Source organism: Grampus griseus (assembly GCF_964374135.1).
Source record: "Grampus griseus genome assembly, chromosome: 7".
NCBI lineage: Eukaryota > Metazoa > Chordata > Mammalia > Artiodactyla > Delphinidae > Grampus > Grampus griseus.
Window position 1 is genome coordinate 22,403,836 of NC_139001.1, and position 26,433 is coordinate 22,430,268.

Sequence of the window (26,433 nt, forward strand, 5' to 3'; positions counted from 1 at the left end):
TATAGAGGAAAGCTGTTGATTTTAGTGTGTTTCTCTTATACCTAGCCAACACCTAATTTGAAGGATTTAATGGTCATTTATTAACTTTTATTTCTTACTGCCTTTGTCACAGTTTCCAGAACAATATTATAAAATAATATTGATAGTTGGCATGCTTGTTTTATTCTCATTTTTAAAAAATAGTGATTGTAGGTTTATAAGTCACTATTAAAATCAATATTAAAAATAAAGATCTTCTCATACAGATGGCCAACAGGCACATGAAAAGATACCCATATCACTAATTATTAGAGAAATGCAGATCAAAACCACAGTGAGGTACCTGCCACCTCACACTAGTCAGAATGGCCACCATCAAAAAGTCTACAAGTAATAAATGCTGGAGAGGGTGTAGAGAAAAGGGAACCCTCCTACACTGTTGATAGGAATGTAAATTGGTGCAGCTGCTATGGAAAACAGTATGGAGACTCCTTAAAAAACTAAAAATAGAGCTGCCATATAATCCAGGAATCCCACTCCTGGGCATACACCTGGAGAAAACCATAATTTGAAAGGCTGCATGCACCCTGATGTTCATTGCAGCACTGCTTACAATAGCCAAGACATGGAATCAACCTAAACGTCCATTGACAGGAATTGATAAAGAAGAGGTGGTATACGTATAAATACAATGGAATATTACTCAGCCATGAAAAAGAATGAAATAATGCCATTTGCAGCAACATGGATGGACCTAGAGATTATCATACTAAGTGAAATAAGTCAGAGAAAGACAAATACCATATAATATCACTTTTATATGGAAGCTAAAATATGATGCAAATGAACTTATTTACAAAACTGAAACAGACCCACAGACATAGAAAACAAACTTATAGTTACCAAAGGGGAAAGGGGATGGGGGAGGGATAAATTAGGAGTTTGGGATTAACAGATACAAACCACTATAAATAAAATAGATAAGCAACAAAGTCCTACTGTATAGCACAGGGAACTGTATTCAATATCCTATAATAAACCATGGTGGAAAAGAGTATGAAAAAATATATATATATGTGTATATATGTATGTATAACTGAATCACTTTGCTATATACCAGAAAACAGCACAACATTGTAAATCAACTATACTTCAATTAAAGAAAAAAATCTTCCTCCCAGTTATTTTACCATTTTTAAACAAGACTATTTTATTTTATTAAGTGATTTTGAGATGATCTTAGACTTTTTGCCTGTTGATGTCATTAACATATTTTAAAATATTATACCATGTTACATGCCTGGGATAAACTTGACTTAGTGTATTGTGTTATTCTTTAAACAAATACTTTATATTAGTTTGCTAGGGTTTTATTTAAGACTTTTGCATCTATAGGTGTAAGTTAGAATGGTTTGGTTTTTAGGTTTCATTTTTTGCCCTCAGATTTTGATATGAAAATCATACTTACAGCTTCTTAAAAATAATCAGGATGCTTTCCACCTTCTCTGGTCTGGGGGATGTGAATGGAGTATCTTACAGAAATAATTCCCACCCTGCCTCCTGTTTTCCATCCCCTGTCCCTTGTCTCCAACCTGATATAACATTATTTATTTTGATAACTTTCATACTGTATAATATTTGGAGATCTCTCTTAATTTGGTTACTAGTTGTTATCACTCTGAAATACTAATGTATTAATAATAGAGTGCAGGAACTAAAGAGAAACGGACTTTTTGTTATCCCATTAAATTTATTCTGAAATCGTCCCTGTGGACTATAATACAAAGTTTACCTATTTTATAGTTTTATCTGAGGCCATATGTGTACTTCTGACTTTATCTTTTATTTTGATTTAATTTTAATATTCTAATACTTTACTGTTTTCTTAAAGTCACATTTTGCTTGGAGTACTTTCTTATGTGCTTTGAGCTTTTGCTGTGCAAACTTTGGCGTTTTTTAAATGCCTCTTACATTTGAATACAGTGTTAATTCATTTAACTCTGAATTTACTTGTGTTTTGCATGAGAAATTTACTTCTTAAGGACTAAAATGAGAGTCCATTACCTAAGAAGGAAAATTTGTTCTATATTAACTTCAGATGTGAGAATAAGGTTCATATCTTCTATACTTCTTTGTTGCTCAAGAATATTTTTATTGATAACTGTTCAAAACCTCGTTGGCTATCCATCTGCACTGCCTTCTGTGCATCCCAGTGTGAACTTAAAACCAAAGCTATTCCAGTCACATCAGAACTATTTTGAGTGTTTGGAGAATATCATATGCTTTTTTTTTTTTTTTTTTAACAGAAATACAGAGTTTAGGATTTGTTACTTGGTCTGCTATTAACAGAGTTTTCCTTGCAAGGAGGTAGAATTCTTAATTAGAAAATAGTATATAGACCATTGGACTTACTAATTATTCCACTGCCCTAGTTAATGTTTAAAAAATTAATATGTAACAGATAATTTATGTTTTATAGCTTTTAAAAAAACATGTTGCTCTTTTGAATTTCTCTGCTTTTTCTTGCTTCACCACAATTCAAGTGACTTGAAAACTTAAAATCTATGTTTGCAATTTCATAGTTGTTCATAAAGGATTTCATCATGGACCATCTTGGTATTCTGTCATGCATGATAGGTTTAGCGTTAGTAAAAAAACCTTTTTGCGTGTGTGTTTGGGATTGAATGATCTGTATGTGCAAGTGCAAGTTTAAATTTGCCCATCTCTCCTTCTCCCCTTCTACTGGTGGTAAAACTCATCTTGGGCACAGTTGTAGGTGGGTGTCTATTCTATCATTCTTGAGGGGAAGAGGACATTGAAGTGCTATACTATATTCTGAACTCTACCTTTGGGGTAAAGCCAAAATGTTAAACTCCTGAAAAAAAGCTGAAGTGTTAAACTTCCTTTTTATTAGCCTTAGTGATTAAAAAGAATCCTAGTGAGGAAAGGACTTTTCAGAGTCATCTAGTTTATACTTTTTATCTTTACATTGTACGTTCATACTTTTTATCTTTTATGTTGTACCATATAGGAAAACATAAATCTACTCCTATTTTAATGTTGCTAAGAAACCAGGTTTCTGTCCTTCCCTTTAGTGTATATCTAAATTGTCATTACAAAGCATACATGAAGTATGTCATAAAATTGGAGAAAATAAAGAGAAGAGGTCAACACTGGAGATGTAACTTATGTTCCTATAATCTTCATTTTGTATCTGTCTCCCCCAAAATGCCAGTCTGTTAATATTAATAGCAAGCAATTATTGAGCACTTACTATCTGCCAGGCACTGTTTTAAGTGCTTTTGATACATTAATTCATTTGGTCCTTACATATACATTAATTCATATATTAATCTGACGAAGTAGGTTGTATTCTCATTTTACGGATGAGGAAACAGAGACATAGGAGGTTAAATACCTCTAAAGTCATACAACTATTGAGTGGCAGAGCTGGAATCTAAATTCAGGCCGTCTGATTGTGTAACTCTAGCTCTTAGCTACCCTGCTCTATTGATGATATCCCTTCTGCTTACAACCGTCTAGGGAGCTGTTCAGGGTTTCTTGTGCCCTAAGGAGACAGTCTACCTCTTCAGTACCATCCTTTTTGTTTCTGGTCACAGCTTACATTTCCAGAACACCCCATTCTTCTGTGCATTCTCTCTCTTCTCTCTCTGTCTTTCTCCTCCTTCTTCTCTTCTGTCTTTCTTGCTCTTCTCTTTGTTTTTAAATTTTTTGGTGTTTCTCATTTGCCACACTAGCTCACTTCAACGCCTTCGCACAAGGCCTTCGCTACTCTCTGCTGGGAGACTCATTCTACTTCTGTACCTCCTTTTATTCTTTCTCCTTTCACATATAAGCAGCTTCACCAGGCTTTTAAGTTCTTCCTATTTTCTTTCCTCTGCTTTTGCCCCACTGAGCTCTGTGCAGACCTTATATCTCATTGGTTCTTACGGGAGCACAGGCTCCAGACGCGCAGGCTCAGTGGCCATGGCTTACGGGCCCAGCCGCTCTGCGGCATGTGGGATCTTCCCGGACCGGGGCACGAACCCGTGTCCCCTGCATCGGCAGGCGGACTCTCAACCACTGCGTCACCAGGGAAGCCCCCACACTGCATTTTTTTACATGAACATTAATGACCATTATATAGATACCATGTAATATTAAAAAAACAGAAAATTTTAAAAGAAATGTTCATTTTAGAAAATTTTTCTTCCATGGTATAATAAATTAAAATCATTTTGAAACCATATGTAAAGAAGTGGAATAATAGACATGGTGCTATAGTTTTAACAATTTATGATTGGAAGACTAGTCATGGGCAATATGGAATATTGTTGGAATGAATGGAAGGAAAATGTGACCTTGTCAAGTCATTGGAACCTTTCTCTCTGTTTTCTAATCTATGAAATAACCATTGTACCATGTTTCTGAGGTCTCTTCCAGTATAATATTCTGTGACTCGTGAATTAGCGCATGCTGGGAATTCTGCGTCACCATGTTCTCTGTAGCACGTCAGTTTGCTCTGTGATGGCTGTGATTATTGTAGATTATAGTGTACATACATAGTAAAATTAATTTAAAAAGTGCCCTGTTTACTACTTTATTAAATTGTTTGTCATGTGGCATAGTTTTCCTTCTAGTGGATCTAAATTCCTATCTTGTGAATTTATCTAATTTCTGTATTTGTTTATATAGACTATGGAGCCTATAATAGCTACAGTAAATGACTTTTACTTGCATTTGAAAGCATCTCACCCCATAGTGATTAATGATTATGAAGCTATATTTTAAAATATGAATATGAATACACAAGAATACAGAGTTGTGAAAAACTTCATGTGTAAGTAACAATAAATTCAGTTAGAAATACTCCCTATAAAGGTCTGGTGTCAAATTGAAGTTTTATATCTTTTTTCTATTCAGCAGCTTGTGGTACTTGATCCTTATGCCTTATGTGAATTCTTGAGTCATTTATTTTAGTAAAAATTGTATATTATTAAGGAAGTTGAAAAAGTTGTTCCACTAGTTTATTCATTTAGTTAAGAATCAAATCACACATTTTATTTACTTAAACCCATCTGCACTTATTTTACCAGTAACATATTTGGTCTGCGGCCTGTGGATTATACAGACAGTGAAAATATGAAATCGCTGTTGCTGCTACCAGAGAAGAATGAATCATCATCAACTAGCCATTGTTCAGTAGTGAGTATGGTTTTAGCTTTGGGAAATTTATGTATTTTATTGAAATCAGTTATAAAACAAACATAATGACAAAATTTCCAGTTAGCAAACTGCTTTTATTCACCAATTATTGAGCACTTTCTGTGTAGTAGCTATTGTGAATTCAAGTTCAAAGACATAATCAGAATAAATCAACAAATATTTATTAACCTGCCCCCTCTATATTTTAGGCAGCACTCATACAGCAATAAATATGACTGATAGAACTCTTATTCTCAAGAAGCTTACATTCTAGTGAGATCTAGGAAAGAAAAAGACTGTAAATATGTAAACTAATAAAATAATTTCGGAAACTTATAAATGAGTGCTTTGAAGCAGATCTTGTAGAGTGTAACAGAGTGGAGAATGGGGGCTCCAAAAAAGGCACTGTTTTAGCTGGGTCATCGAGGAGGGCCTTTAAAGAACCGATACTTGGTCTGAAACCTGAATGACGATGAGCGGGCATCCAGGTGAATGTCTGGAGGACAAGTGTCCAAACAGAGGGAACAGCAAGTATGTAGGCCCTTCAGTGGATGACCCTGGTGTATTTGAAGATTAGAGAGAGGGTCATTATTGCTAGTGAATAGGGCATGTCTAAGAGTAATGGGAAACCATTGATAGGATTTAAAGCAAGGAATGGTATGATTTGATTTATGCTTTAGAAAGTTCACTCTAGCTGCTTTCTAATCAAGAAACATGGTGTGGCAGCAAGAGTGGAAGCAGGGAGATTACTTAGGACTGTTTCTTTGTGACAGGAGAAAGATACCGTCCTGGATTAAGGTAACAGCAGTGGAGATTATGAGAAGTAATGAGATTAGTATGTATTTTTGAGTTAATGCCACCAGAACTTTTGGATGGATTACATACAAAGTGTGGAGAAGGAGTAGAATTAATAGTGGAGAAGATGGTGGTGCTATTTACTGCCTTGTGGAAAGAATGCCTGTTCCTTAGGAACCTCTAGTTTAGTGGGGAATATGGATGTAAAAAAAATTATTACACACTGCAGTGAATTTGTAATACATGCCATAGAAAATGTACAGTAGAATCATGAAGGAAGAAGCTGACTTTAGGAGGGATCAGAAGAGAAGGTGACAAGGTGTTTAAGTAAGCCTTTAAAGGTACAACTTTTAACAGGGTATCTAATAGAGTGCTAGTGGCTGCACATAACGAAAACGTTCACGCAAATGCTTAAAGACAGCATATTATCTTATGTAACGATAATCCCAATATAGGATAGCTCTTAATTTGGTTAGTTTAGCAATTACGTGGCTGCACCAAAGACCCAAATTATTTCTGTTGTTCTACTTCGCCATCCTCCGCTTGGTGGCTTTGTCCTCACTAATCTCCCTCCTAGTGGCTGCAGGATAATTGCCACAATTCCAGATGTGACAGTGTCCAGCGTTAGGACCAAAACCTTTCCCAGAAGCCTTCCAGTGGACTTGCCCTTTATGTCTTACTGGTCAGGACTGGTCACACAATTGTTTTTGGCATACATCACGGTTGAAGATAGGGTCAGTCCTTGAAGAGTGGGTGTCTGAACAAAATTAGGATTCTCTTAGTGTGGAGGGAGTGAGGAATGGCTTTTGATTGCTTGCTGCAATCAGGTGTACGAAGCAGGGATGGCAGGACAAATCTAAGGGACAGCTGGTCAGAGAAACAGAGACACGAAGGAACTTAGAAATTTGAGAAACTAGAGTTCAGTGTTAGAGGAGCATGAGGTGTGTTAAAGAGCAGTTGGAGGTAAAGAGGTTGTGAAAGACCTTGAGTTCCCTGTGGAGGAGTTTAGACTTTATTCCCCAGTTAGTGGGGCGCCTTCAGCGTGTCTCTAAGTGGAATGGGACTCTGCAGGGGGTAGTTGGGGGCAGGCCGGGACTGAAGACTGGTTAGGAGGCTATTGAAGTGGGAGTGAAATGGTGAGGACTGGAACTACAAGTGGTGGGGGAAGGAGGAGGTGTGTGGAGAGGAGATGAGGGCTTTTAGAGAGACAGGGATGGTGGACGCACTGTATCTTAGCAACTGCTCAGATGGGGGAAAATGAGAGAAAAGGATGAGCTGAGATCTAGAACTGTTCAGAGAAGACTTCTTGTCTAGTGAGGGCAGTGGAATAGTGATTGACCCCATTGTTTAAGATAAGGAGGTCACCGAAAGTGTTTATAATTTGAGGTGGTCATAGGTGCTGTCACAGGCTGGTTACCCTTATACTTTGAAAACTCTTAATGTCCTGCTCTAGACTTAAGCCTTTTAAGTGTGCCCCATCTATAGAATTGGAAGACCTAGAAATTAGCAGTTTAATTTCCTCATTTTATAAATGAGAAAACTGAGATGTAGTGTGATTTGCCCAGGGTTAACCAGCCATAGGGAAAAAAAAAACTTTTTTAATGGATCAATTAGAACTTAAATTTCTTAAATCTTAGGTCAGTATTCATTCAGTCCCATCGTACTTAACTATAAATTGGCACTTTATTCATTTGGACTTGAACTCTGCTGGCAGAACATAAATAAGTTGTCATTTGCCAATGTTTCTTTTATGTAAAATCTGGGAAAGGATTATTTTAGATATGTCAAAAATAAAGATATCTTTATGGTATTATCGGAATCTGAGAGTGGCAATCTTCCTTTTAATTCAGCTATCCAATTACGATCCTGTTTTTATTAAATGTAAGAAACCTATACTTTCTTCATGTCACATGGACATAGCCTGTGAATATCGTTATTTGCTATCTTAATGGTAGATCGTTGGCTAAGGAAATGACAATGAATGGTAAAATGTCCTTAAGTTGAAAGGGTTGTTTCTTTTTTTTTTTTTTTTTCCCCGCGGTACGCGGGCCTCTCACTGCTGTGGCCTGTCCCGTTGCGGAGCACAGGCTCCGAACGCACAGGCTCAGCGGCCATGGCTCACGGGCCCAGCCACTCCGCGGCATGTGGGATCCTCCCGGACCAGGGCACGAACCCGTGTCCCCTGAATCAGCAGGCAGACTCTCAACCACTGCGCCACCTGGGAAGCCCCTGAAAGGGTTGTCTCTTTACGCGTACTCATTAAAATCAAGCTCTGGGATCTGCTTCCCAGCCACTATCAGACTCCCTTTCACTCATCTTTTTCAGCCACACAGGCTACCTTGCTGTTTCTTGAATACCCCCAAACACGGTCCCATTTCAGGTCCTTAGCATGAGCTGTTTTCTCCACCAGGAACAAATGTAGGGAGCCAGATGTACACATGGCATATGCTTCCTCACTCCCTTAGACTCCTTGTATAGTTTTTCAGGTCCTGTTACTGATAAACTCATTAATTTGGATAAATTCAGAATAACTAATTTTTCTAAGAAAAAGTTTCATATCTAATTATTCCTTAAATAAAAGTGTATTTAATGCCAGTGTACATAATATCTAATCTCTCTAAAAGCAGAGTATTGAAACTTTTGGATGTTTTCTGAACATCTTTTGAACCTCCTGGTTCTGAGACATCTGCTTACTCTCAAATCAGATGCCTTCCCCACTCCCACCTCCCACCCCATATCAGACATGTGGCTTTGATAGCTGTTTGCTTTATTTTATTCTTTTTTTTTTTTATATGCGGTACATGGGCCTCTCACTGTTGTGGCCTCTCCTGCTGCGGAGCACAGGCTCTGGACGCACAGGCTCAGCGGCCATGGCTCACGGGCCCAGCCACTCCGCGGCATGTGGGATCTTCCCGGACCGGGGCACGAACCCGTGTCCCCTGTATCGGCAGGCGGACTCTCAACCACTGCGCCACCAGGGAAGCCCAATTTTATTCATTTTTTAAAGAGTTTTCCTTAACTATGAAAAATTAGTGCCAGTTTCTATTTTTTATTCTAATTTAGAAACTGGATAGGAAAATGCTTGACCCACTTTGGTGCTTTCCTGAGGTTGGTGGAAATAGTATCATATGCTATATTTAGAATTGATATCCTTTCATTTGTTATTTCGTGCAGAGAACTACTTTAGCTGAAGTGGAGTTATATAAATTGAAAAGTAATGTGTTCCGTTCAGAGCTATTTTATGGCACTTATTTGTATAACTGACAAGAATATTTGAAATGCTGTTTTTTAATATTATCATTGTATAGCAATTGCATGATTGATAAAGTAGACAACTATTTTCATCTTACGGAGTGTTTACAGTGTTTAGGTTAGGCATGGTTACCTCATCTTATAATTTAGTGAATAGGAAAGGTAAGTGGACAGAAATGTGATGTCAGTATGTGTGTGGTGTGTGCACAGCATATCCAGGAAAACCTTTGCAACTTGAACCTTAGAGAAAGAAGTAATTCAGTAAGCCAAACTTTTAAGTGTTGAATATTGCCATTAAAAAAACTTTTTATAGAAATCTTTTTAAAAATGTCTACAATACACACTTAAATACATAGTAGAATCTTACTTAATGTATTTTGAGTGAATAAATTATTGAGATCAGTCTGTTTACAGTTGTAGCCAACAATTTATGTGTAATATTGTACAGCATCAGACTGGATAAATTGGTATCACTACTCAGATATGTGAAATGAATATTTAAATATCAGTTTTCTCCAATCTACTTGCTGAACTATACTGGTAATTATACCTGCAGTGTTTCACTTATGTTCTGTGGAACTTTTGAGAGCCCAGATGTCCAGAATACATATACACTCATACATTTAGGAGGACCCTTTGTATGGTGTTTGAAAATTAAAATATTATGTTTGGCTTTTTATCTTGTAATACAGTAGTCCTGATTTACGTTTTCTTTCTTATCTGCTGGGTCATTGCTTTTCTATCAGGTAGCTTTTGGCTAACTCTCACTCCAATTTCATTTATTAAATTTCTGTTGGCTGCTATTGAAAACACTGTCCCGTTGCTTCTTTGAATCTTTCATGTCTAATCTTTAATGGTGTCCATTGGTGCCTCCTTTTTATTCTTGTCTTTTTTGTCTTCTGTAAGTTCTAAGTCTTTCTATTAAAATGAAAATATTAGTCTTTGTTAGATCACTTCCCTTTTCATAAGCTGCATTGACTTACTACTGTTGGTGGGTCTGATGTAACTTTGGTATTCCTTTGTCTGTTTTCACTTTCTTGGTTTTGAGAGGTAACTGTTATAGTGTTAAAATTTTGTTTTCTGTCTTTGAGATCAGTGCTGTTCTAGAAGTCTTAGTTTTCTTTAATTTTTTATGTAATCTCAGTTTAAATTAAAAAGACCAAGTTGAGTTTAACTCTATTGGAATAAGTTAGTGGGGGGGGGAGATAGAGAATTGATCATTTTAAGTGGGTATTTTGGGTTACTTTAAAAAAGGGGGGAGTGCTTACTGGTGACAGAATGAAGTTGTAAAACCCTAGAGAGACCCAATTTAGCATCAAGGAGGGACTTCCTAGTGGCACAGTGGTTAAGAATCCGCCTGCCAGTGCAGAGGACACAGGTTCGATCCCTGGTCCGGGAAGATCCCACATGCCGTGCAGAGCAACTGAGCTTGTGCGCCACAGCTACTGAGCCTGCATTCTAGAGCCCATGAGCCGCAACTACTGAGCCCGCGCACCGCAACTACTGAAACCCACGCGCCTAGAGCCCGTGCTCCGCAACAAGAGAAGCCACCGCAATGAGAAGCATGCGTACTGCAGTAAAGAGTAGCCCCCCGCTCGCTGCAACTAGAGGAAGCCCCCGCGCATCAAGGAAGACCCAATGCAGCCAAAAACAAATAAATAAAATAAATTTATTAAAAAAAAGTAGAATCAAGGAAACAAGACATTCTGGGTATAGACAGCTAGCCCAAGTAGTGTTTTATTGGGAGAAGGGGGTAAAGAAATAGGAAAACAGTTATTCAAATGCATTGAGCATTAAGGTTCAATGGAAATTTTGGGAAATTACTAGATAAACTAAGGAATGAAATCCAAGCTTCTATCAATTGAAAGTCAGTTTAATTTTTCTCTAATCTTTAAATGTTTTTAACACTGGCATCTCCTCTTCCATTGACAGGTAAACACTGGTCAGCGCAGGGATGGGCCTCTTGTACTTATAGGCAGTGGACTTTCTTCAGAACAACAGCAAATGCTCAGTGAGCTTGCAGCAATTCTTAAGGCTAAAAAATGTGCTGAGTTTGACAGTACAGGTGAGGATTATTTATTTATTTATTTTTGGTTGAAGAAATTTTTAAATGGGTAATTCCATTGTAGAGCTCCCTGCTCCCTTTGATAATTTATATGTTTTAACCATTGGGATCTGACTATATACTTTGAATCTGGTAATAATTCTAAAATGGTTTTACAGTTATAAACTACTTACTTACAAGTCTTAATTTAGTTAGGAAATATAAAGTTTAAAGCTTTGCACCTATTTTAAGACAGAACAATACATCAGAGCAACTTTATGAGTTTGCTAATGACAAATAAATTGTAATGCAGCGTAATGCTTTACTTCCTTAGTTATAATTTGAAATAGAAAAGAAAAATTTGTGTTGGCTACTGTGGCTTTAAGATACATGGTTTATGATCTGGTTTTTCATGTTGGTAGCCAGAATAGAGAATGAAACTAAATAAAAGAAGTCTTATACCTAAGTATAAAAATTGTTGCCTTTCAAGAAAATTCAGGTATAAGTTTATAAAATGTAGACTAACTGGTTATAAAAAGCAGACTGGTTAAAAAACTATTTCGGTTTATATTTCTGTTTCTCTTATTGCTTTTTTTGTTTTCCAGTAACTCATGTCATTGTTCCTGGTGATACAGTTCAAAGCACCCTGAAATGTATGCTTGGGATTCTCAGTGGTTGCTGGATCCTAAAATTTGAATGTAAGTATTGGATTTGGGAGAATTACAAAAGGAATTAAGTAATGAAATAAAATGAAATTGACTAATTTCATTTTTATAATACACTACTGCCAATGATTATTTAAGGACCTTATGCTAATTTTTTTTTTACCTCTGGCTAGTCACTGCATTTTGAAAAAGCGTCTCATATTAATGGTATCATTTAGATGTTCTTAGTAAATATCCACAAGTATGTTTCAAAATCTTTTATTCTGCAGTACCAGCTATTTTAATTAAGAGTAAATGGATTATGTAATAGACCTGTAAGCTTAAACAATCTGTATTACTGTTACGTGATATATTTAACTTAATAAATGCATGTTTTAAATATACAACTATGAAATGAAAGTAGTTTGTTGCTTTCCCTTTTTGATTCCTAAAAACTTAACTGTATAACTCTCCTTTGCTCTCTTAGCTAATATGGTATATTTTAGCAAGCTGTTTGGCAATTTAGACGGCGCTGTACTACCTCGTTTGGGGCGAATACACTAGGTAGTCTCTAAACCTCTGATGAAAATGTGTCCCCATTACCCCTTTCTAGTTACGTAGTCAAACACCACTACCTTTGGAGCTGCCTCTCGCCTTCCCAGCTCTCACTTGTTTGTTTTTCTTAACCTTGGATTCACCTAGGACTTAACAAAATAAAAAGAAAGCTCATGCAAGGTTATTTTCTACTCCTCAGTCACTAAAGTATCTACTTGTGATATGACGGCTAATGTAGGACAGTGAAATGATCTTTTTTGCTAACTAATTGTTTATAAAAGAATAATGGCTATAAAGGGGGTACACAGGGAATCTTGTTATGATGCAGTTGAGTATCTTGATCCTAGTGGTAGTTATGTTACACAGTCTACACATGTGATTAAATGTCAGGTGTACGTGCGCATGTGTGCACACATACACACAAAAGAGAGCATGTATAATTGATGAAATCTGAATAAGTTCTTTGGATTGTACTGGTGTCAAATTCTTGCTTTTGATAATTGTGCTATCGTTGTGTAAGATGTTAACATTGGAGACAGGGTGCATGGAACCTCCCTGTATGTTTCTTTGCAACCACCTGTGAATCTATAATTATTTCAAATTAAAAATTTAAAAAAGAATAGTGAGTATTTTTAATGAACCTTTCCTTTTAAAAAGCAAATGATGGATTAGTTTTGAAAAATCTTTTGTTTTATAGCTTTGTGTTTTGAAGGTTTTATGGCAGAGATGCTTGATTTAATCAAAATCTTTATATTATTAATTTAATCTGTTGTTTGAAATTAACTTGGTTTGTAAAAAAGTTTCCTTTTAGCAACTGATATTCACGTCTTTATAAAATACAGCTACCACTTTTCTTGTGATGGTAGTCTCCACTGATTTGGTCTGAGTTGGCTGTGACTAGTAATGCTACTCTATCTGTTCTCGACAATATCTGTTACTAGACTCTGCCAGTCAACCAGTTAAACAAGTATGATAAACAATTGGACTGATTGGCCATTTACATAGAAAAAAAAGTTTCTCTTTATGTCTCTTATTTTTGAACTTTCATTTCCCTTTCTAATCAAGGGGCAAGTCTTATTGGGCCTCAGTATTTTAAAAAATGACTTAAAATGGATCCATGATTATAGATGTTTTTGTACTGAACTTGTGCCAGAAACCTTGCCTGTGGTTATAGGAAGGAATGGATTTTCATAATAATAAGGTCTCAGTAATAAAGAAGCCATGTGAAATTTTGAATATTAAGACATTTACCACTTACCCAGTAAGTCTAGTTCTTGTGAATTTGCCAGACTTGCATCTGTGTATACAGACTACATGATTCATTTCCAAATATCTGCCTTCTTTAAGAAAGGGAAGTTTTGTCACTTTAGTGGCTTGGTCATGTCATTTTTATAGAATCACTGATGGATTCAAGCTGACCTAATAGCGTGCTGCTTGGTGATTTTCACAGTAGTGAATAATATACTCTAATGTCAATCGTTCTTTTAGGATAAAAGATGGATGGAATCTCTTACTGAAGTTCATATCCCCATATTGTCTAATACAAAGTTCAAATAGGTTTGAGAAATAGGTTTAGAGTTTGAGACAATTACTTTAAATAGCCGCTGGGTTTATAAAAAGAAAGCAAGAACCCTCAAATACTTTCTATCCTAATACATTTTTCTATGGTTTCTGTGTTATTCTTTCTTTCTTTCTTTCTTTTTTAAACATCTTTATTGGAGTATAATTGCTTTACAATGGTGTGTTAGTTTCTGCTTTACAACAAAATGAATCAGTTATATATATATACATATGTTCCCATATCTCTTCCCTCTTGCGTCTCCCTCCCTCCCACCCTCCTTATCCCACCCCTCCAGGCGGTCACAAAGCACCAATCTGATCTCCCTGTGCTATGCGGCTGCTTCCCACTAGCTATCTACCTTACCTTTGGTAGTGTATATATATCCATGCCTCTCTCTCGCTTTGTCACAGCTTACCCTTCCCCCTCCCCATATCCTCAAGTCCATTCTCTAGTAGGTCTGTGTCTTTATTCCTGTTTTACCCCTAGGTTTTTCTTGACATTTTTTTCCCTTAAATTCCATATATATGTGTTAGCATACGGTATTAGTCTCTCTCTTTCTGACTTACTTCACTCAGTATGACAGACTCTAGGTCTATCCACCTCATTACAAATAGCTCAATTTCGTTTCTTTTTATGGCTGAGTAATATTCCATTGTATATATGTGCCACATCTTCTTTATCCATTCATCCGATGATGGACACTTGTTTCCATCTCCGGGCTACTGTAAATAGAGCTGCAATGAACATTTTCGTACATGACTCTTTTTGAATTATGGTTTTCTCAGGGTATATGCCCAGTAGTGGGATTGCTGGGTGATATGGTAGCTCTATTTGTAGTTTTTTAAGGAACCTCCATACTGTTCTCCACAGTGGCTGTATCAATTTACATTCCCACCAACAGTGCAAGAGGGTTTCCTTTTCTCCACACCCTCTCCAGCATTTATTGTTTCTAGATTTTTTGTTGATGGCCATTCTGACTGGTGTGAGATGATATCTCATTGTAGTTTTGATTTGCATTTCTCTAATGATTAGTGATGTTGAGCATTCTTTCATGTGTTTGTTGGCAGTCTGTATATCTTCTTTGGAGAAATGTCTATTTAGGTCTTCTGCCCATTTTTGTATTGGGTTGTTTGTTATTTTGTTATTAAGCTGCATGAGCTGCTTATAAATTTTGGAGATTGATCCATTGTCAGTTGCTTCATTTGCAAATATTTTCTCCCATTCTGAGGGTTGTCTTTTGGTCTTGTTTATGGTTTCCTTTGCTGTGAAAAAGCTTTGAAGTTTCATTAGGTCCCATTTGTTTATTTTTGTTTTTATTTCCGTTTCTCTAGGAGGTGGGTCAAAAAGGATCTTGCTGTGATTTATGTCATAGAGTGTCCTGCCTATATATTCCTCTAAGAGTTTTATAGTGTCCGGTCTTACATTTAGGTCTTTAATCCATTTTGAGCTTTTTTTTGTGTATGGTGTTATGATCTAATCTCATACTTTTACATGTGCCTGTCCAGTTTTCCCAGCACCACTTGTTGAAGAGGCTGTCCTTTCTCCACTGTATATTCCTGCCTCCTTTATCAAAGATAAGGTGACCATATGTGCGTGGGTTTATCTCTGGGCTTTCTATCCGGTTCCATTGATCTATCTTTCTGTTTTTGTGCCAGTACCATACTGTCTTGATTACTGTAGCTTTGTGGTATAGTCTGAAGTCAGGGAGCCTGATTCCTCCAGCTCCATTTTTCATTCTCAAGATTGCTTTGGCTATTCAGGGTCTTTTGTGTTTCCATACAAATTGTGAAATTTTTTGTTCTACTTCTGTGAAAAATGCCAGTGTAGTTTGATAGGGATTGCATTGAATCTGTAGATTGCTTTGGGTAGTAGAGTCATTTTCACAATGTTGATTCTTCCAATCCAAGAACATGGTATATCTCTCCATCTATTTGTATCATCTTTAATTTCTTTCATCAGTGTCTTATAATTTTCTGCATACAGGTCTTTTGTCTCCTTAGGTAGGTTTATTCCTAGATATTTTATTCTTTTTGTTGCAGTGGTTAATGGGAGTGTTTTCTTGATTTCACTTTCAGATTTTTCATCATTAGTGTATAGGAATGCCAGAGATTTCTGTGCATTAATTTTGTATCCTGCTACTTTACCAAATTCATTGATTAGCTCTAGTATTTTTCTCGTAGCATCTTTAGGATTGTCTATGTATAGTATCATGTTATCTGCAAATAGTGACAGCTTTACTTCTTTTCTGATTTGGATTCCTTTTATTTCCTTTTCTTCTCTGATTGCTGTGTCTAAAACTTCCAAAACTATGTTGAATAAGAGTGGTGAGAGTGGGCAACCTTGTCTTGTTCCTGATCTTAGTGGAAATGCTTTCAGTTTTTCACCATTGAGGACAATGTTGGCTGTGGGTTTGTCATATATGGCCTTTATTATGTTGAGGAAAGTTTCCTCTATGCCTACTTTCTGCAGGATTTTTATCATAAATGGGTGTGGAATTTTGTCGAAAGTTTTCTCTGCATCTATTGAGATGATCATATGGTTTTTCTCCTTAACTTTGTTAATATGGTGTATCACGTTGATTGATTTGCATATATTGAAGAATCCTTGCATTCCTGGGATAAACCCCACTTGATCATGGTGTATGATCCTTTTAATGTGCTGTTGGATTCTGTTTGCTAGTATTTTGTTGAGGATTTTTGCATCTATGTTCATCAGTGATATTGGCCTGTAGTTTTCTTTCTTTGTGACATCCTTGTCTGGTTTTGGTATCAGGGTGATGGTGGCCTCGTAGAATGACTTTGGGAGTGTTCCTCCCTCTACTATACTTTGGAAGAGTTTGAGAAGGATAGGTGTTAGCTCTTCTCTAAATGTTTGATAGAATTCGCCTGTGAAGCCATCTGGTCCTGGGCTTTTGTCTGTTGGAAGATTTTTAATCACAGTTTCAATATCAGTGCTTGTGATTGGTCTGTTCATATTTTCTATTTCTTCCTGATTCAGTCTTGGCGGCTTGTGCATTTCTAAGAATTTGTCCATTTCTTCCAGGTTGTCCATTTTGTTGGCATAGAGTTGCTTGTAGTAATCTCTCATGATCTTTTGTATTTCTGCAGTGTCAGTTGTTACTTCTCCTTTTTCATTTCTAATTCTATTGATTTGAGTCTTCTCCCTTTTTTTCTTGATGAGTCTGGCTAATGGTTTATCAATTTTGTTTATCCTTTCAAAGAACCAGCTTTTAGTTTTATTGATCTTTGCTGTAATTTCCTTCATTTCTTTTTCATTTATTTCTGATCTGATTTTTATTATTTCTTTCCTTCTGCTAACCTTGGGGCTTTTTTGTTCTTCTTTCTCTAATTGCTTTAGTTGCAGGGTTAGGTTGTTTATTCGAGATGTTTCCTGTTTCTTAAGATAGGATGGTATTGCTATAACCTTCCCTCTTAGTACTATTATTGCTGCATCCCATAGATTTTGGGTCTTCGTGTCTCCATTGTCATTTGCTTCTAGGTATTTTTTTATTTCCTCTTTGATTTCTTCAGTGATCACTTCGTTATTAAGTAGTGTATTGTTTAGCCTCCATGTGTTTGTATTTTTTACATATCTTTTCCTGTAATTGATATCTAGTCTCATAGCGTTGTGGTTGGAAAAGATACTTGATACAATTTCAATTTTCTGAAAGTTACCAAGGCTTGATTTGTGACCCAATATATGATCTATCCTGGAGAATGTTCCATGAGCAGTAGAGAAAAATATGTATTCTGTTGTTTTTGGATGGAATGTCCTATAAATATCAATTAAGTCCATCTTGTTTAACGTATCATTTAAAGCTTGTGCTTCCTTATTTATTTTCATTTTGGATGATCTGTCCATTGGTGAAAGTGGGGTGTTAAAGTCCCCTACTATGAATGTGTTACTGTCGATTTCCCCTTTTATGGCTGTTAGTATTTGTCTTATGTATTGAGGTGCTCCTATGTTGGGTGCATAAATATTTACAATTGTTATATCTTCTTCTTTGATCAATCCCTTGATCATTATGTAGTGTCCTTCTTTGTCTCTTCTAATAGTCTTTATTTTAAAGTCTATTTTGTCTGATATAAGAATTGCTACTCCAGCTTTCTTTTGGTTTCCATTTGCATGATATATCTTTTTCCATCCCCTTACTTTCAGTCTGTATGTGTCTCTAGGTCTGAAGTGGGTCTCTTGGAGACAGGAAATATGTGGGTCTTGTTTTTGTATCCATTCAGCCAATCTGTGTCTTTTGGTGGGAGCATTTAGTCCATTTACATTTAAGGTAATTATAGATATGTATGTTCCTATTCCCATTTTCTTATTTGTTTTGGGTTCGTTATTATAGGTCTTTTCCTTCTCTTGTGTTTCTTGCCTAGAGAAGTTCCTTTATCAGTTGTTGTAGAGCTGGTTTGGTGGTGCTGAACTCTCTCAGCTTTTGCTTGTCTGTAAAGGTTTTAATTTCTCCATCAAATCTGAATGAGATCCTTGCTGGGTAGAGTAATCTTGGATGCAGGTTTTTCTCCTTCATCACTTTAAATATGTCCTGCCAGTCCCTTCTGGCTTGCAGAGTTTCTGCTGAAAGATCAGCTGTTAACCTTACGGGGATTCCACTGTGTGTTATTTGTTGTTTTTCCCTTGCTGCTTTTAATATGTTTTCTTTGTATTTAATTTTTGACAGTTTGATTAATATGTGTCTTGGCGTATTTCTCCTTGGATTTATCCTGTATGGGACTCTCTGTGCTTCCTGGACTTGTTTAACTATTTCCTTTCCCATATTAGGGAAGTTTTCAACTATAATCTCTTCAAATATTTTCTCAGTCCCTTTCTTTTTCTCTTCTTCTTCTGGAACCCCTATAATTCAAATGTTGGTGCGTTTAATGTTGTCCCAGAGGTCTCTGAGACTGTCCTCAGTTCTTTTCATTCTTTTTTCTTTGTTCTGCCCTGCAGTAGTTATTTCCACTATTTTATCTTCCAGGTCACTTATCCGTTCTTCTGCCTCAGTTATTCTGCTAGAGTATTTTTAATTTCTTTTATTGTGTTGTTCATCGTTGTTTATCTTTAGTTCTTCTAGGTCCTTGTTAAATGTTTCTTGCATTTTGTCTATTCTATTTCCAAGATTTTGGATCATCTTTACTGTCATTATTGTGAATTCTTTTTCAGGTAGACTGCCTGTTTCTTCTTCATTTGTTAGGTCTGGTGGGTTTTTATCTTGCTCCTTCATCTGCTGTGTGTTTTTCTGTCTTCTCATTTTGCTTATCTTACTGTGTTTGGGGTCTCCTTTTTTCAGGCTGCAGGTTCGTAGTTCCCGTTGTTTTTGGTGTCTGTCCCCAGTGGGTAAGGTTGGTTCAGTGGGTTGTGTAGGTTTCCTGGTGGAGGGGACTAGTGCCTGTGTTCTGGTGGATGAGGCTGGATCTTGTCTTTCTGGTGGGCAGGTCCACATCCTGTGGTGTGTTTTGGGGTGTCTGTGGACTTACTATGATTTTGGGCAGCCTCTCTGCTAATGGGTGGGGTTGTGTTCCTGTCTTGCTAGTTGTTTGGCATAGGATGTCCAGCACTGTAGCTTGCTGGTCGTTGAGTGAAGCTGAGTGCTGGTGTTGAGATGGAGATCTCTCGGAGATTTTCGCCGTTTGGTATTATGTGGAGCTGGGAGGTCTCTTGTGGACCAGTGTCCTGAAGTTGGCTCTCCCACCTCAGAGGCAAAGCACTGACTCCTGGCTGCAGCACCAAGAGCCTTTCATCCACATGTCTGAGAAGAAAAATTAGAAAGAAAGTATTAGTAGAAGTAGAAAGGAAGGAAGCAAGGAAGCAAGGAAGGAAGAAAGAAAGAAAGAAAGAAGGGAGGGAGGGAGGGAAGGAAGGAGGGAAAGAAGCAGGGAAGGAAGGAAAAAAAGAAAGATAAGATAAAGTAAAATAAAATAAGATAAAATATAATAAAGTTATTTAAATAAAAAAATAATTATTAAGAGAAAAAAACAAACAAACAAAAACGGACGGATAGAATCCTGGGACAAATGGTGGAAGCAAAGCTATACAGACAAAATCTCACAGAGAAGCATACACTTACACCCTCACAAAAAGAGGAAAATGGAAAAAAATCATAAATCTTGCTCTCAAAGTCCACCTCCTTAATTTGGGATGACTCGTTGTCTATTCATGTATTCCACAGATGCAGGGTACATCAAGTTGATTGTGGAGCTTTAATCCGCTGTTTCTGAGGCTGCTGGGAGAGATTTCCCTTTCTCTTCTTTGTTCTCACAGCTCCCAGGGGCTCAGCTTTGGATTTGGCCCTGCCTCTGCGTGTAGGTCGCTGGAGGGCGTTTGTTCTTTGCTCAGACAGGACGGGGTTAAAGGAGCCGCTGATTCGGGGACTCTGGCTCACTCAGGCGGGGGATAGGGGGCACGGAGTGCAGGGCGGGCCTGCGGCGGCAGAGGCCAGCATGACGTTGCAGTAGCCTGAGGCGCGCCGTGCGTTCTCTCGGGGAAGTTGTCCCTGGATCCCGGGACCCTGGCAGTGGCGGGCTGCACAGGCTCCCCGGAAGGGGGGTGTGGATAGTAACCTGTGCTCGCACACAGGCTTCTTGGTGGTGGCAGCAGCAGCCTTACCGTCTCATGCCTGTCTCTGGGGTCCGCACTTTTAGCCGCGGCTCGCGCCCGTCTCTGGAGCTCCTTTAAGCAATGCTCTGAATCTCCTCTCCTCGCGCACCAGGAAACAAGGAGGGAAGAAAAAGTCTCTTGCCTATTCGGCAGGTCCAGACTTTTCCCCGGACTCCCTCCCGGCCATCCATGGCACAGTCACCTCCTGCAGGCTGTGTTCATGCCGCCAACCCCAGTCCTCTCCCGGTGCTCCAACCAAAGCCCGAGCCTCAGCTCCCAGGCCTGCCCGGCCCGGCGAGTGAGCAGACAAGCCTCTCGGGCTGGTGAGTGCCAGTTGGCACCGATCCTCTGTGCGGGAATCTCTCCGCTTTGCCCCCTGCACCCGTTGCTGTGCTCTCCCCCGCGGCTCCGAAGCTTCCCCCTCCGCCACCCGCAGTCTCCGCCCGCGAAGGGGCTTCCTAGTGTGTGGAAACCTTTCCTCCTTCACAGCTCCCTCCCACTGGTGCAGGTCCCATCCCTATTCTTTTGTCTCTGTTTTTTCTTTTTTCTTTTGCCCTACCCAGGTACGTGGGGGAGTTTCTTGCCTTTTGGGAGGCCTGAGGTCTTCTGCCAACATTCAGTAGGTGTTCTGTAGGAGTTGTTCCACGTGTAGATGTATTTCTGGTGTATCTGTGGGGAGGAAGGTGATCTCCGTGTCTTACTTTTCCGCCATCTTCCCAGAAGTCTCTGTGTTGTTCTTAATGTCAGGCAACTTAGTGTGATTTTTAAAAAAATGTTCACAGCTATTCAAAAATAGTTGAAAACCATCTATATTAAGGAAAGATGTGGTGGACCAAAGCTTTCAAAATTAATCATAAAGATTTATGACTTATTAAAACTAGATCTTGTGTTTGAGGTTATCCACCAGCTTGCCTGGTAGACAGAAGCTTTACTGGCTGAACTATATAGAAAGTTTAGTATCAACGTTTTATGGCATTTTCCACAAACCAGGTAGATTAAAGAGGAAATTTCATCTAAACTTTCTCTGCAGAGAACTGTCTTATTTAAAAACTTAAGCAAATTTAAACAAATTAACAAAAAGAATTACACAAAACAGTCTGGATCTATTGGATCCAAATTTAACTATTGGAAGGCTTCTGTTGAAACTTATTTTGTCTTAATTGGTCCATATCTTTTATTTCTTTATATTATATATAGAGAGAGAGCATCTTACAGTGTCATAGTTAATGAACTTTGAATGAACATTCTAAGAATAGGGCATAATTATACTATTGTACTAGCCATTCTGTCTCATCGTATTTATTTTACAGATATTTTATCAAATGGTATTTATCTTTATTTTACAGAAACGGGAGATACAGCTAGGAAAGTTCCTTCTTCAAGGTTAAATTTGTGCCTGAGATTCTGCTTTAGTCCTAGTTTTGGTGCTAATTCCTCACAGGCAACTAATAACCATCCCCATACAGGGTGAATTTTGGTAATGAAAGAGGTGACTAGAATGAAGATTAGAAGATATATAAATATGCCATTTTATTCATCTCTTAGAGAATGAAAAAAGTGGAATTGCATCCTAAGGATGTAAACTAGCCTTCAGAAAGTGAAAATGTATTTTACTGACGTGTTCTTTCAGTACACTGCTTTCAAAATCTCATCTAGCCTAACCTTTTTTAAAAAAAAATTTAATTCTGCCTCTTCATTTCTCATCTCATTGTGATGGGGAGAGCAAATGGTTGTCCTCTTTTCTTTCATAATCTCTTCCTCTTCCCCACTCTCATCTAAGTTTAAATAAAATTGCTGCTATAGAAGTTCTGAAAGGCCTTAGCACCTAAGGGAATTGCTGTGGGAATGTGCCAGACATTTTGCACTGGACTTGTGTCTGTGAAGAGAGAAAGGGCCAGATACGGTGTTTCTTTGTTTTTGTTTTAGATGAGGAAGATTGATCCTAAGAGGCAATCATTATATCATCATTTTATAAATAGCTTCATAATCAGATTAATAAATTTATACTTTTCTGTTAAAATTTATTTCTTCAAATTGATGTTGAGTGAGCTGTGGAATTTTAAAAATACAGGTAGTTTTTACTAGTCATATTTTGCTAATTATCAAAAAATAAATATACCAAAGCATTTCTGTCAGCTAAGATTGATTAGGCAACTTCATGCTTAGAGAAATATTTTACAAAGATTGTCTAAGAATAAAAAAAAATTAACATCTGTTGATATAATAGTCCTACTTCTGAGAATATACTCCAAGCAAGTAATACAAAAGAAAGAAAAAAAACTATTTGCATTGTTATTTCTTATAACAAGAAGTAGGGGGGAATAACCGGAATATGAGAAAATTGAGAACATTCTGGAATGCTTAAAGGTGTTTTCTGAAAAAAATTTTATTTTTATATGATAATTAGTAGGACTGAATATGAAAAAACAAGTTTGTTTAAATTTTTTAAAGAACATAAAACAATTATATCTTCACTGTCAATATATAAATGTGTGAATATGTACAGGGAAAGAAACAAAACAGTTGTAGATTGGTAGGTAGAGGTCTGTTAGTTTATAACAGTTTCAAAATCAATGTATGTCTCTTAAATTCAAGTTTTTTATGAAGAAGTTCAAATTCTCAAGTTCTAATAACAATTAGATCTTCTTTTTGATCTTTTCTAAAAATTAATTGGGTAGGTGAGGGTTTCATTGTTTTTTTTTTGTGGTACGCGGGCCTCTCACTGTTGTGGCCTCTCCTGTTGTGGAGCACAGGTTCCAGACGCGCAAGCTCAGCGGCCATGGCTCACGGGCCTAGCCGCTCCGCGGCATGTGGGATCTTCCCGGACCGGGGCACGAACCCGCGTCCCCTGCATGGGCAGGCGGACTCTCAACCACCGCGCCACCAGAGGGTTTCATTCTTAGTCAGGGAAATTAGAACCTGTGTATGTGTATTGCTCCAATCTGGTACACCAGATTGTTGATACCTGTTGTGCAGACCTAGCAGATAAATTTTAATATGGTTATTGTCCAATAAAAATGGAAGTCTTACATAAATATTTCAGTTTTAAATATATGACTAACAAAGGACACCAAGTATGAGTTTTTAAATTATTGAGGATTGTTTTGATATTATTATTCATAATACAAGGTTTTAGAATTGATACCCAGATTTTGCCCAAGCAAATTTTATGATACAGTAATATATTTTTGTGATAGAATTTGACCTGCTTCTCAATATGCATTAAGTAAAATAAATAAATTTAGCAAACTATCCTATGAGGAAATGTATTTTTATGTATAAATATGCTTATAATTAGAATATTGGCTTAAAAAGTAGCCAAAAATAAAGTTGTTCAATGGTATTTATATGAAAACACAAAATCTAATGATCTGTGGCAGTTGATTTCCTAAATCTAAATGTTTATGATGGCACGAGAGGAGCATTTACCTTTTATTTTACATTTTCAGCCTTCATTTTATTGTCCTTCCACTCTTCACTGTGGAATTTCATAGTATTGGGCTTAGCTCTTCTTTTACTTGCCATTCTATTTTTTAAAAATTTCAGTGAGAGTTTTTCCATTTTTGTCATTGTTGTAAAAAGTTTCCTCTTAAAAACCATTTCCTTTTGTCTGAAATTTAGTGACATCATAGCCTATTTGACTAAAAAGCCTACTAGAAAAGCATCTAAAAATAATTTTTTGTTGTTTTTACAACTTGGGTGTTCATTTTCAATACAATCAGAAAGGAAATTCTTCAGTGTTTATTTTACTAATAATGCAGTTTTCTTGAGTTACGTAAGTGCCCAGTTTGGATCTAATGACATATTTATTAGGATTTTTGATTTTGACATAAAATATTTGATTCTGTATTTTCTTGTTTTTTAGGATAACATTTAGTGTTGGCTAAGAGTAATATTTAATTCTGATTTTCAGTGCTATTTCAGTTACAAATAGCCAGTGGCTTCAGAAGAATAACAGTTCTTTAAATTAGGAATTTATTTATTACTCTAGCTTTTGAAGAGAGTAAGCACATTCTGTGGTCTTCGTGGAGGGATACTTTCCTCTTTGGACATTTAACAGATCTCCATTTGAACGCTTTATTCTGTCTTCATTGTATTCTATAATCATTTGTATGTAGCTGTAGATTCAGAAACCCTTTTTTCTACTCCCTCCCACTTGTGCAATCCTTTTTTTCTTTCTAAAACTAGGAAAAGTGACTAAACTTAATATAGATTAATGAACATCATCAGTGGTTCATGCAGCTGAAATGAAAATATACATCCATGGATATATGTGCTTTTATGAGGTAGGAGGCAAGAGTGGCTCCTCGAGATTCAGAATAAAGGAATACATTTCTGGATGGTACAAGCTTCCTTTAAAAAAAAATCATATCCCGGAATTCATAAGCTGCATTAGTATACAGATTCTAGACTTTGCTTAGGTAGCCAGAGCTACTTTAATGACTTCGAGTTAATGACTTTGAGTTAAGCAGTACTTTGGGAATTGGGCTGCTTACCTCTATATAAAAAAGTAATAAAATCAGGGCAAAAGGAAAGCTTACCTGAAATGGTATACACATGATCCGGAATACATCTGTGCTGAAAAGAATCTTAGTTTTAATAAGATAGGTAGTTGATTCCTGTACTTCTGAAAAATGATAGCTTTGGTCAAAATCTTAAAATATAATAGAACGTGTGAAAAGTAAGAAAGACGATATAAAGCATACATTTTACAAGGATAGTGGCTTGACACATTTTAAAGTATATATCATTCTGGCATATTCAGAAATCTGTGTTTACATAAACAATATAAATTATTCATGTATAGTCATTTCAGTTTGGATTCAGATCCTCCTATTTAGCTGAGAAGGTTAACTAGTGATGTTGCATATGCGTATTTCTTCACAAGAATCAATTTCTGCTGAACTGTTTTATTGGCAGGTAATGGAATAATATGGACTTTATTAAGTACAAATACAAAATATAATTTGGTTGAGTTTTAGGATGTATTTTTTATTGAAGTATAGTTGATTTACAATGTATTAATTAGTGCTGTACAGCAAAGCGATTCAGTTATATATATACATTCTTTTTTATATTTTCCATTATAGTTTATCATAGGATATTGGATATAGTTCTGTGTGCTATACAGTAAGGAAGTATCTTTAAATTGCTGGAAAAAGACCTGTTTTAAAATCTTTATAGAGATTAAGGATTACAGTATATATTATACTTTAGATGAGTTTATGACTAGGAATGTTGTGAAAGTTCTGATAGTTTTTTTAACATGGAAAATAGATATAACACTTCTTGCTGCAGTTTGCTTAACTAACTTACGTTGAGTAATTAAAACCTTAAAATATTATCTATTATTTAGGTTTGTTAATTAGGTAGTATTATGGCTTGTAGATTCTTCCATTTCATTGATGATGTTAATATATCAGCATTTAGGTTGCTGAAAGTTGAAAGCATTTCATTCTTGTTTTGGTAAATCAGTTCAATTGGTTTATCTCAAAAGAAATCTACTAGGAAGTTGATATTAAATGTAATTATCGTAAATGTCTACTGAGAAGTATGAACATTCTGAAACTCATAGGGTACAAATGAGAGAGTGACAGCTTTGGCATCAGTCAGATTAAAACAAACTCATTGATTCACTGAAGACAAAGCCAAATGCACTGTTCTCCCCCCTCCAACCCCCCACTCCCAGGTAGTCAGCAGTTTTTGACACTTTGGAATACCTTTTGGCTAATCTCTTAAAAATAAGGATCCTCCTGTTTAGTCATCTGTTAAGTGGTTGTGTCATTTACTTTGAGATACAGTAT

At 36.8% G+C, this 26,433-nt stretch overlaps 1 protein-coding gene across 1 annotated transcript in view; it reads left to right on the top strand.

Annotated features, from left to right (window-relative positions):
- The window catches only part of BARD1 (BRCA1 associated RING domain 1), a gene marked incomplete at both ends in the record, with an annotated part of 75,471 nt that overhangs the window by 44,682 nt on the left and 4,356 nt on the right, over positions 1 to 26,433 (top strand). The window contains 3 exons of the mRNA XM_082658764.1: positions 5,076 to 5,184; positions 11,164 to 11,296; positions 11,881 to 11,973. Of these exons, the coding sequence (XP_082514890.1) occupies positions 5,076 to 5,184; positions 11,164 to 11,296; positions 11,881 to 11,973 (335 nt within the window). The remainder of the gene's footprint in view (positions 1 to 5,075; positions 5,185 to 11,163; positions 11,297 to 11,880; positions 11,974 to 26,433) is intronic.